Below are 13,186 nucleotides of genomic sequence, written 5' to 3'. Positions count from 1 at the left end.
ACAAACTGATAGGAGATTGCTTTCTGTAGGAACTACAAAGTAACAAATTTTCAGTTGGAATATGAGTTGTATAAGGTGAGTCAACACAATTTAAATATATGAGACAATTCTAGTAACTTTTCATGCTTTGAGACTACCGTGGTCAAGTCACAGAGGATCCTTTTATTCCTCTGGTACTGCAATATCCAAATTCAAGCTTAATACATACTTCTTCTCCATTGTCACCCATTTCATTCATTTACTGTAGCCTGCACGATGGCCTCTGAGTGTGCCTCATGGTTGTTTCCCTGTCACTGTTCTTCTTCTCCTGTATGTCATTCATCATCTGTAGTCTGTAGGTACTGTATTTGTTGCAAGTATTCTCTGTAATTTGTAGTTGGTCAGAGAACAAACTTCATACAATCAAACTATCAACTTGAGGATAAAGTCCTTTCATTGTGCCCAGTGGGAGGTTAAAGGGTAAGCTGCCCAACTTTCAACATCAGAAATTGCTAAGCCTCAAAAGCGATAACCTGTAGAAGTTTTTGTGTACAGAATCTGCAAACATCTGTCTAAGCCAGAAGCAATTTGATATTCACCAGCATTGTGTTCCTCTTCCACATTGTGTACAACTGCTGCAGGCCACCTTGATTCTTCAGGACACTAGTGAGCAGCAGGAGAGAAGTTGCTGGGGCACTTTCTTGCCTGATGGGGCCATGGTAGAGCTTGCATGACAGCTGGCTGATGATCTTTCCTTCTTGAAAGACTGAATAAATTTGTAGCCAAAATTAGTGACCAGTACAGTGCTTGGGTTTTGTTTTTTTTCCCCCTCTCTAATGAGCTATGTTTCTTCCACTCTTCTACCATTCTCTCCCCTGGAAATTATCTCATGCAGCAAACCTCCCACAACTTCAGGCTTTGCAGAACTTCCAATCCATGAGCATTGTGGCCAAATCCTGTCAGCCGTATATTTTGCCCTACTGCTTGAAATGGACAAATATGAAATCCTGAAATGGAAGCTATTGGTTGGGATGCAAATTATCTCAAAATATGCAAATATTCTCTGAATAATTTGCATGCACTCTAATACTCAGAACTGTCCAAAACTGTGGCAGCAATGTGACATACGGAGCGAGAAGAACACAGTGCAGTAACATGCCAAAGGGATCTCTTCCACTTCTAGTTTACTGTTCCTGCCCAAAAGGGAGGTATAACTTGGATTCAGCAGCACAAAGTTTAAGAAAGAAGAAGAGGCATTTTACAGGCACATCTAGAAAGGGAAATTATTTTGTTGGGAGCTATAAGTATTTTTAAACATGAGAAATGTGATTCTGCCTTTAAGCTCTTTCCTACTATTGTCCATTGTAGAGACTGTCTTTATTGCTAGTCTAATTAATGTCATCATTGTCTTTTTAAGTCATCGTAAAAATAAAAAAAAGAAAAGCTTTCTGCACCAAGCTTAACAGAACCTGCTGAGTTTTATTCAGTTTTGCTAATTATATAAATTGAATATGCTATGTTGCCTAAAAGTAAATAGGGTAATTTCTTTAAATTTTTCTTCCTTGTTTTTGGATAGAGTATGGAATTTATGTCTCTGGCTAGGCAATGGACCCCTCAGTGGCAGCAACTCATTTCAGAAACAGTAAATGTTGTCCTTACACCATTACTGTGGCCACATCAAACCATTTATATGGCTGTAAGCCAAGAGAAGAAAAAAGAATCCCTTTCATTATTGCTTTTCTGTGCAGTCGCTGTAACTTTGCAAGGTTCTTTCAAATGTAATTTTGCAAATCTTAAATGTAGCATATTATATTGTATTATTAACCTTGTATTTCATATTCCTTTGATACGATTCTTGAAGTCTATACAGATCTACCAGGTAGCTTTAAATTCATTCTACAAAGAAACCTTAAATGATACAGGTTCTAGAAAGTTTTTTCCTTCGCTCAGAAATTCAGTCTAGTGGCATATATCATCTGGAAGGAAAAGATTACGTTTGAGTTCAGTGAATATTGTTTTAGGTTATTATTGTGGATTTTCTTTATTTTTAATCTTTGTATACCTTACACATTTCTTTAGAGCTTCAAATAAATGAATTATTTTAGAATAAATTATGCACATATCTAGGAAGACTGTAAAAGTTAATCATATCCATTCTTTCTATTTAGGCACCTTTGTTACTAAAGTAACAGCTACAGATGCTGATGATCCAGTTTATGGAAACAGTGCCAAGCTGGTTTATAGCATTCTGGAAGGACAGCCTTACTTTTCTATTGAACCACATACAGGTAGGTAACTGAATATGATTCCATGGGTTATATTTACTCAAATGACTGTACTTCTTACATGGTTCATATTATGCGCATGATCAGGGAGCGTAAGTATATATCTGTCAGCATTACTGAGTTATAACATGTCTCACACTTAGAGACTGATCATGTAAAAAGACAAAGCAAAATCTGTATTAATGATAATGCAAGTAATAGAAATGATATTATTACAGAAGTTACTGAAGCAAAACTGAAGGTAGTGGAAGTGCTGTGTGACTTATAAGTGATTACGTACAGAAGACTTGGCCTGAGGAATTTAATGAACACAATGTGATTTTCAAAAAGAGACAGTAGTATTTCCAGCTAAAGTACTGTTTAGCATGGGAATTTCGTTGAATATGTTGTGTGTTCTTATTAAAAATATTTTTCTTTCTTGACTGGATGGATCTGAAGAAAGAAAGAACATGGTACAGAATATATGAAGTTTTATTAGCATGCATTTAGCATGCATGACTTTATTTCTCTGTGATTTTAAAGTCTTGAGTGACTCATCTGAAAGAGGTGGTAATAAATCCATTCCTGTCCATTTGCTGTACATATGTCACACTTAAAGAGAATTCACTTAGTTATATCTGAGAAGTGTTCTTTTGAAGCCATATGATATTATTTGTTATATTCTTTCATTTGTTACTTGATGCTGCTTTTAATCACTCTGAGTAAAGCAGCTGTGGTCTCCTAAAGAGAATAAAACTATAACTCACTTTATAGCATACCAGAAAATCAACGGAATTTATGCAGCCATAAAGAAGTAAAGCAGAAGTAAACATTCGTGTACTTGTGCAGATTAACAGGGTTATGAAACAAATACTAGGATAAATTATTAAAGGATATTTTGATAGATCAAATGTGCACGATTTTCTGAGCAAGAGCACTCTTTAAAATCTGGATATCTTTAATACTTTTTATTGAGACTGTGTAGGAAAAAGTTAAGTAGTGTAGATCAATAAATGGGATTCATCCATTAAATTATTTTCTTCTGGCTGAAGGAAAACTGTTCTGAGTCTAAAAACAGACTCAGAAACATAATTCATTATTTGATTTTATGCTGAATGTAAAAGAAGAGTTCTGCAAAAAATAATTCCAGCACAGTCTGTGAAGAAACATTTGCTTATTCCAAAAATATGTGTATCAAGAGGTTATTATCAGTGAAGCTGATACTGACTGACTTGTCAAATGTCACGTGGAAATAAAACTATGCTAAGTTCGCTGACATCAAATGTCAAATTACATGATTTTATTTTCATTTCTACTACAAATTATTGTCTACAGTAATGGCTTGTGTTAGCTGTATTAATTAGAGGAGAATTAACTATAGGCTCTTTCACAGTTTCTACCATGGAAAGTTCATAAAGTACTTACTGTTATTGCTTTAACCCTTCACATCAGTTGAAATGGAGTATATTCTCCAACTACTTAAAACATTTTTCGATCCTTTCACATGAAATAGCCTGAAAGAAAATTTCCCAGACCTAAAAAATTGTTTAATTTGACTCTGGTTTATTATTTGCATTGTGTTAAAAACTTATGCTTAATCCAACAAAATAACCATTCATTGCACTGGAAAGTCATTTACATTATCATGAAAGCCAGAGAAAACTCAAAGCTTTTGGTGAACCTGAAAATCATGATTTTTCTCCTGTTTCACTAGCATTAAATTCCTCCTCCTACCTTCATTTCCAGTTATAAATATGCCTTTCAGTAGCAGTTCAGCTACCATGAAAATAACATGTTACTTTCCAAAGGGAATGTAATCATAAAGAATTCAACAGAGTCTCTGTTGAATTTGCCACAGTCTCTGAGTAAGTGGCTCCATATAATGGAGCTGCTTTGGAATGAATAAATGGTTCCTGATTCCCCGTTTTTTTAGATTTTTGTAGAGCATCGATTATGTTCTTCTGTAAATCATTACAACTGGATGAGTTTATGTACTGAGACCATCTTCTCTTTCTTTGCCATCTACATGTAGCAGTCTTCATCTGTAATACAACTACAGTACTACTCCTACAGCTGCACACAGGACAGTTTGCTAAACTGAAGAGCATGCAGCTGTTTCTGTCATATTCAAAGGTTTTATTCATTGTTCCTAATGCTTAATGTTTTAAATTTTTCAAAATTTGTGACGTATCTTTAAATACTTGGAGAATTAGAAATCTGTTAGCTATACTGAATGTAAAAATAGGGATAGACCTCCAGCATCCATTTGTTGTCTAGAATTTATGAACAACAAACATACATAAAAATCTAAGCAAACCAGTTGTAGGTAGTCCTGTAGATCCTGCAGCCATATACTGTGCATGATGAAATGGATTGCTTTAAAAGGCAGCCAACCTAAGTCTTTGGTTTGTCTGAAGTATTTCAGAAGAATATGACCACACAGTTCATTTTCTTGGTAAGAAGTGAATTTTAGAGCAAGGGTATAATAAGGTTTATTATATACCAGACAGAGTTTGTGATTTGTTACATACAGTCTCAAAATGCTAGCAGTACTATACTAAGATAACTAAGATAGTTTGCAGTATCTTGTGGCACCGAATATTTTACCTTTTAGAGGTAGTGGTGCATAAAATGCATGCACTTGTTTAGCAGCTGTATTATTTGGACAGTGTTGCTGTTACCATGGACAGACAGGGTAGAAGGTGCATTTTAACAGAAAGAATATTTCCAAAAGAAACAGAAAGTATATAGGTATTCAATTGTTTCCTCATATTTGTCTAACACCAGCAATGTGAACCACAACTAATATTTTTTCTCCTAGTAAGTAGGCCAAGAAAGAGCATTATATTACACATTCATTTGTAGCACTAAGGAACCCAGTTAAAGTTTCCATGTGGGAATGTGCTTAGACACTATGGTGAAAGACCAGAAAAGTTAGGAGCTTTCTTAAGTGGGAAGTCTTTCCAATACATTTGAAACAAAATTGATTTTGAACACAGATATTGTCTTCCCCAGAACTGAATCAGTATTCAAAGAAGTGGACTGTGTTAAAGTGATCCCCTTAAGGATGTAGATGTTTTCTTTCATTTATAGGAGTGCTTCAAATGTTGAAGTATAGCTACTTACTAACTCTTTTTCTAGACAAATGGACTTTTATTAGCTTTGTTTAGTAGAAATCAAGACTAGATTTAGACATTGTGCAGCTACCAACACCAGGATAGGCATAGATAAGCTATAATAACCTATAGATTACCTATAGATAACCTATAATTTTTTGCTGGCTCAAAGTAAAGATCATCTTACCTCCCTGCTTTGTTTTAATGGCACACAGACAGTACTCCACCAGGAATAGTTCAAAGTTTCTCTTCCATAGTACTTGAGCATCATCAAAAAGAGGGAGTAGAGGTTTGAGATGCCTATGGCATCCTTGATGCCTATGGTAGAAAGAGCTGAGGATAAATCCAAAGAAGGAAGCAGTTATATACTCTTCTGCTTTTTTCTTTTTTTTCTCTTGCTAACTTAACATTAACTAGGTTTAGTTCCTGTGTAAGTCAATTCTTGGTTGAAATTTTAGCAGTACTCTCAACCTCCTTACAGAAACAATTCTATAATACTGGGTGTGCAGAAAGAATTACTGATAAGTGACCCATAAAACAATAATTTTCCATTACTGTAGATGAAAAATACATATACTGCTGCAGTTCTAGTTTGCAAATTCTTTGGTATGAGTTACAGGCACATGAAAGAAGGTAATTCAGAAGTTATTTTTCACTCAGTACTCTGAATATGGCTTAGGGTAAATGCTTTTTTAATGGCTTGTTCTGAATATTTTTACCCTTATCACAGGTGAATTATAATGTGACCATTGGTTAGAGAGAAAACATAAATAATGCATTACAAAGATACAGATTTTCTATGGAAAGCTATGCTTGCAATTTGGTGATATCATATGAATAACAGAACTCACAGTGAACTAAAATATAGTCATTATTGTTTCATCTCACTAACTGATGTCAGGTTTGCTGACTGCTGTGTATTATTATACAAGTTGTGTGTATTCTCTTGTCATCAAAACACTGACAGTCAAAATGCTGAGAGGGGGACTTCCTAGAAGTAACTGAAGTATACTTCTCATTTCTAAGCTTTTTCAAATGTATTAAATCATGACTGTCAACTTCAAAATAAGATTACCATAATGAAACATAATATGAAGTGACACTGTGTTCTACAATATAGAAATGGCAGAGAAAATACATTTTTGACTGTATCTCACTTATTTACATTTCACATGAACTTACTTAAATAATGTCACTCCTACACATACATGAAATATATGAACAAGGCAAATTACACAAAATGCACTGGAAAATGCAATGTATTATTCATGAATAAAGCCTTACAATATATGAAAAAGAGCAGATTTTAAATCATAAAATCATAGAATTATTAAGGTTGGAAAAGAACACTAAGATCACCTTGTCCAACCATCAACCTATCATCACCATGCCAACTAAACCATGTCCCTCAGTGCCACATCTATGCTTTTCTTGAAAATCTTCAGGGATGGTGACTCTGCCACTTCCCTGGGCAGCCTGTGACAATATTTCAGTGTCCTTTCCAGAAAATTTTTTTCTTAATATCCACTTGCACCTCCCTTAGTGCAATTAAAGCCATTACATCTTGTCCTATCACTAGTTGCCTGGGAGGTCAAATCCTGCTCCTCTACAAACTCCTTTTGGGTGGCTCAGAGGAGAGCTTATCATTCTCTACAGCCTCCTGAAAGAGATTCCCTCATCTGCTCTTCATAAGACTTATGTTCCAGACTGTTCACCAGCTTGGTTGTCCTTATTAGAAACACTACAGAGCCTCAATTTCTTTCTTATAGAGAGAGACCCAAAACTAAACAAAGTATATGAGGTGCAGCCTCATTAGTGCCAAGTACAGAGGGACAATCACCTTCTTAGTTTTGCTGACTACACTGCAAGCAAGGATGCGGTTGGCCTTCTAGGCCACCTAGGCACACTGCTGGCTCATGTTCAGCCAACTGTCAAGAACTTTCCAGCCACTCCATCCCAAACGTGTATTGTTGCATGGGATTGTTGTGACCAGTGTACAAAACCTGACTGTTATGTTGAATCTCATGCAATTGCCTCAGATAGTCCAGATTCCTTCGTAGGCCCTTCTTACCCTCAAGCAGGTTAACACTTCCTTCCAAATTAGTGTCATCTGTAAATTTACTGAGTGTGCACTTGATTCCCTCATCCAGATCACCAACAGAGATGTTCAGCAGTACTTTTAATGGCCCTGTCTGGACCACAGTGTTTAATGTGAGACTCCCCGTGGTTCTGAAATTTAGAATATAAGATTGTAGGCCAAGGAGGACTGAAAATGGCATTCAGCTGGAGTCAGGTCTGAATGTTCTGTTTTTATTTGCAGTCTTTATTATCTTCCTATATCAAGTCCTTGAAATACAATTCAGCAGAATAAAACTAAGGTAATGAGAGTAAGTGTCCGCAACTTTTGAGCTTCTGGTGTTTTTGTGATATTATATACTGTCTCTCTATCCAGATCTCAATGCCCATTTTATTAATGCTAGTATCAATAGTAGTACAAGCTGCCCTCACAGTACTGTATGTAGTGCTGATGAAGCACATCATCATCATAAAAAGTACTGAGATGCTGAAGATAGTTCAAAGCAGTATAGCTAAGGTGAGAGGGATGAAGTAACATGACTTAGAATACAAGATTGATTGTACTTAATTTGTATAAACTGGGTAAAAGGTGATTGAAGGAGAATATAAAATCACTCTACAAATATTTGAGAGGTGTTAGGAAAAGAGAGGCATGGAGACTGTTTCTGTAGTTACTAATCATAAAATGACAAGGTAGCACTTTCAGATTATAGAGAGAGAGGAAAGTAGTTTTGATACAGGAAATAACATTCAGCTGTAAGGAGAAGTCATGATTTTTTTAGGAACAGAGCTAATTCATGGTCAACAGACTTCTAAATAGCTTGATTTCCGTATAGTTTAGCTTTAAACTCTGGTGAGATTGGTGGAGAGATAGAACTTGCTCAATTTTAGTCACAGCCTGGATTGAACTACTGCCTTGTACATTAACTGGAGCAGCTGTGATATCCCTGCCAATTACTAATCTTTAACTGAAACAATTGTGGAAGTACAAGCTGGGATGGGTAGATGTTGTTCTGTCTTAGCTTGTAAGATGTAAGAACAAATTTCCTGGGCAAGAAGGCATATGTGTGCATTAGCATATGGAAAATAGGTTCATGCAGCCCTAATAGTGTTGTTCCCAGTGTAGCAGGATCACCTCCAACACATGCTGGATTTCTGGAGTTTATATATTTGATCACTAACACTTGCTTACAGCACCTTTCATTCTGTCTGTGTAGAACTTACTGCATTTAGGTGCAATAATGCAAACAGAGTATATTCAGAGCATTTTTTCAAACTAGTAGGAACCTTTTCTTATCATTACATGCTGAATATGCTGTGCAGCATTTGGAGTTGTGGCAGGGTGTTTGTACAGAGAACTGTTGATGATTCTAAGAGTTGTCTTGGTGACAGCCCATTAGAGAGAGAATTGTAGTGATAAACTGCTGGTGCAGCAGACCCAAGGGTCAGCCCTACAGTTCTTGCTTTTTACTTGTAAAGTGCAACCATTATGGGTAAGGTTTGTAGGATTGGGTCCTTCAACAGTGGGAAAAGCTGTCTTTTCTGATTAATAAAGAAAATATAACATCATTCTGGAGTGATCTGAAAACAGTTTTGACAGGCTGTGGTTGGCAAAGATGAGTGACTTAAGATCAAGACAGACTGACATTTGAAAAACGTGATTTCTGCACCTAGAGTATATCTAATAATAGTAGTAGCAAAAAAATGGATACCACATTTATGTCTTGCATTTCAGAGTAATACCTTGAACACTTTAGAAAGCTAGTGAGATAATTAGTGTGACAATTTTCCTCATGCTGAGAAGAAAAACAGGGGATTTATATATAAATAATGACTTTCAAGAGGCTGAAAGAGAGAGTGGAATTGAGCTACATAGCTAGATTTGGAAAACATCTGAAAAAGAAGCAAAAGCTACTTTCTGTAAAGAGTCTAGGAGAATTGTTAGAAAATCATGAAAAATGAAATCCTAAAAAAGCAAGTTTCTAAGTGCTGTGCTATATGGTTATTTACTGCACTCATTCCTGATTGGTGAGAGGGTGACCCTTTCACTATGCCAATGAAAACTTGTTCCCAGGGAAAAAGAACTGGTAACTTTCTAGTAGGAGATGAAAGCATTTTTTCCTTGCTATAAAACTCAGATCCAAGATCATCTGAAATGGAAATGGCAGTACTATAGTAGGTTCTTTCTGATTGTGATATTCTTGAACAATAACATATCTAGTGAAAGAAAGGTAGCGTTCATTTATTCACGATGGCAAGCTTGCAAGGTCTACTTCAAAAAGAAAGTGAAAATAGAAAAAATGCATAAATGGAGGTAATGTGAACTGAAAAAGAAGATAAAATAGTTTGTAGGTAACATAAGAAGTAACAGACTTAATAGAACAATATTCGACCTTCCTCTCTTTGTTTAGCAGAGAGACAGATGGTGCCACCTTCCCCATACAATTTTAAAAAGTAAACATTTTAATAAATTATGCACACTGTTAGCTTCTCTCTTAAAATAATTTTTAAGATGTCACAGAATCACTCCACATGGAATTGTGTAACATAGCATTCAATTCCTCTCCTAGTCACTATTTTTAATGTATCTAATGGCTTTGATTTTAAATACATCTCCATCTGAAGGTAGTTCAGATACTCCTGTAATTGATAATTTTTCTACAAAGTTAACCAACTTATGTAGCAAATACAGATATTTTTCTTGTCTTCCTAGAATAAAAGTCCTAGAGGCATTAAAACTTAGTAAGAAATGTGAATATTTGATGATAATTTTTATTTAAAAGATTATGATTTATTTGAAGGGTAAATTGAATTTTAAAATAGTAGAAGCATGCTTGTATGACATCCTCAAAGGACTTGAATTTCTTTAAATTTCAAGAAACTTAGTCGTGCTCTATTCATTTCTTAGGAATTATATTACTGGTTTTCCAGAGGTCTCAAAGTGAATATTTTTTTATGGGCTCTAAAATATCTGAACTCAGTGTGTTTCAGGGGAGAACAAAGAATGTATCTTGTAGCTCTCTGAAGAAATCACAAGATTGATTTTGCAGAAGTTTTGGTCCTAAATGGCTGTTGTATTTAATAAGAAACTCTGTGAAGTTTTTAGCATGGAAGATCAAAGTAATTACTTAGCTCTTCCAAAATGAAGAAGGGAAAGTTCCAAAGCATGCTAGTTGAAATAGCAGGAATTCTTTATCAAAACATGTGAGACAAATGAGATTCTTAAGACCACCTTTCAGGGTCAGATTCCAATTTTGCATAGTGCTTGCTTGGATTTATTCCACGTTCTCAATTATTATTATGTGTACCTTTTTAGTGTTATTATAAAGAGATTCTTAAAAAAAGAAGAGAAAATTGAAAAGTGGAAAACAAATCCCTTTTCCTGTCGTTCTTCTTGCTTCTCTTCCTCTTCACCAGTTATCGCCTCTGTAACATTGCTTCTTTTCCCCTGATCTTTTTCAGTGTGAGACGGTGTATATTCTTCCAAATAGCTTCTTGAAAGTAGTCCACAGGGGAGCATTTTAACCGATTCAAGTTGTGAGGCAGATTGTGTGAATTGCTCAGTGTGTGTATTTAGGATCACTGTAAAAGTAAATCCCATTCTGCAGCTGTTTTATTTGCTATTGAGCAGTGTGACACCAATAGCTGTTTAGGCAAAGCAAGTCAGTGGAAAAAAAAAAAGAAAGAGTGACTTCTAAGATTGAGGATATTCTCATTATTTGAAGAAATAGCTTTGAATCATAGATCACATAAGTTGGCGGGCACCATCATCTAGTTGGATCCTTCCTGCCAGGGGAAGACTTGCTGGCCACCAGATCAGGCTGCCCAAGGTCTCAGTTCTTTTCCCAGTCTGTATTCATATTTGGGATTGCCTTGACACAAGTGCAGCACCTTGCACTTGCCCCTGTTACATTTCATTATATTCTTGTGTGCCCAGTTTTGGAGTTTAAGTATATTCCTGATTTATTTTCCAGCCCATTTCCTCATGTTTCCAGCTTTAGTTAGAGGATCTGTAGCCAAATTGTAATTCCTTGGACTACACATGTCCATTGCATTTTTTCGGAGACCAAAGGTTTGTAAATTATTTTAGAGCACAAAGAGATGAAGCCTTATCTTAAAATGAAGAGACCTTAAGAAGACAGGCATCACTGCATAGTGAGCACCCTTACCCCCAGATCATCGGATCTGCCCCTTCTCATTCTCAACCTATACTGGTCTGCTAGGTTCTTAAAAGATCTTCAGTGATGGAAATGCTATAAATTCTGCAAGCAGCCTTTTCCATCTGTACTTATTTGGCCTTCTCTGGTAGAAAGTGTTCTAATGTTTTAGTAAAATCTGATATGCTTCAGTTTAAACCCATTTTTTCATTTACTTTTTAGGTCCATCGTTTTCCCTCTTATCCTCAATGGGATAGGAAAGTAGCTTTCAGTAATTTTCACATATTTGGCTGCAGAGTCTATGTTCATTGTTCCCCAAATGATGCAGAGAAGATTTTTTTTTCTCATGGGCTTGGACACTCCTTATCAGTTGCAATACAGAAGAGGAACACCCAAAACTGGACATGCTGTTCCAGCTGTAGGGTTACCAATATAAGTGGACTGAAAAGATTGTTCCACCGTTCTTGCATATTACATACTAGATAATATATCATCAGAAAAGGTTTGAACATTTTTTACAACAAAATGCAGTTGACTCATATTCACCTCTTTTTGACACCACATTCTTTTCTTTCTCATGAGTCATCTGCTCCATTGCAGTTGTGAAGTTAATTGTTTCACCCACACAAAATACTTGTTACTTGCCAAACTGAGTTACACCCTACTTTTTTAGACTAGCCAATCTGTCAGAATTATTTGAACTCTAATCCTGTTCTTCCAGTGATTGCAACTACTCCCAACTTTGTGCCATCTGAAAGACTTGATAAGTTTTTGCTGTCTTCCATCATTCAAAAAACACTGAATGATTCTAGAAGCAGAAAAAACCATATGAACCACTTCATCCATCTGTCCATTTTGACAGTAAGCCATTGATAACTTTTCTGAATACAATTTTCAACATAGTCTACGTGCCTTAAATTAGTTTTTTAGTAATTCTCTTATCTCACTTTTAAACTACGCTCCTGTTTGACACATATCATTGTTATCCATCATAGCATGCTGAAAGTGATTATGGTTTTGTTCTATGTTTCTGGGTTGAAATGGAGCAGGTTGCATGTTCAACGAGTTAATGTTCTGTGTGCTGCATGCCTATTAGTATTCAATGAGTGGAATTGTTTTTTAAAAACAGAAACTTTATCTTTAATTCAGCCTCTACTAAAAATTTTATGATTAAGACAGTAGATAGGAATATTGAAATTACAGATTGTGTTAGTATTTGCATTGAGAAAAAATCCCAAGTTTTATTCTTTAAAAGTTACATGCTGGAATTCTGATGCAGATGCTTTTTAAGGTATTTTAATCTTTCTTTTATCTTTCATGCCATAGACAAGGGGTGTAGAGTTTTATACATCAAATGACAAATTAAAATACAAGCCTGGGAAAAAATGATCACTTCATTGAAATAGTTAACTTGAGATAACTTGAGTCTTAGAGTAAAATGAAGAACAGTAAATGTGGCATCTTTTTAATAAGTCCTTTGTAGGCCTGGTTTTACAATGTAAATTACAGTGTTGATTTTTTAAGACATAAAATAAAAACAGTAAAATTGTCTGCCTAAAAACAATAATGGAAAAAACTTCTAATAGGCTTAATA

General features: G+C 35.5%; 1 protein-coding gene across 2 annotated transcripts in view; it reads left to right on the top strand.

Moving 5' to 3' along the window:
• Positions 1–13,186, top strand: part of CDH8 (cadherin 8) — a 139,841-nt gene that overhangs the window by 66,164 nt on the left and 60,491 nt on the right. For both annotated transcript variants that reach the window (XM_052686293.1, XM_052686294.1), the window contains exon 5: positions 2,148–2,267. In XM_052686293.1, coding sequence (XP_052542253.1) covers positions 2,148–2,267 — 120 coding nt within the window. The remainder of the gene's footprint in view (positions 1–2,147; positions 2,268–13,186) is intronic.

Source organism: Tympanuchus pallidicinctus, unplaced genomic scaffold (genome assembly GCF_026119805.1).
Source record: "Tympanuchus pallidicinctus isolate F22 unplaced genomic scaffold, pur_lepc_1.0 scaffold22, whole genome shotgun sequence".
Taxonomy (NCBI): Eukaryota; Metazoa; Chordata; class Aves; order Galliformes; family Phasianidae; genus Tympanuchus; species Tympanuchus pallidicinctus.
This window is presented reverse-complemented; position numbering and strand designations above follow the sequence as displayed.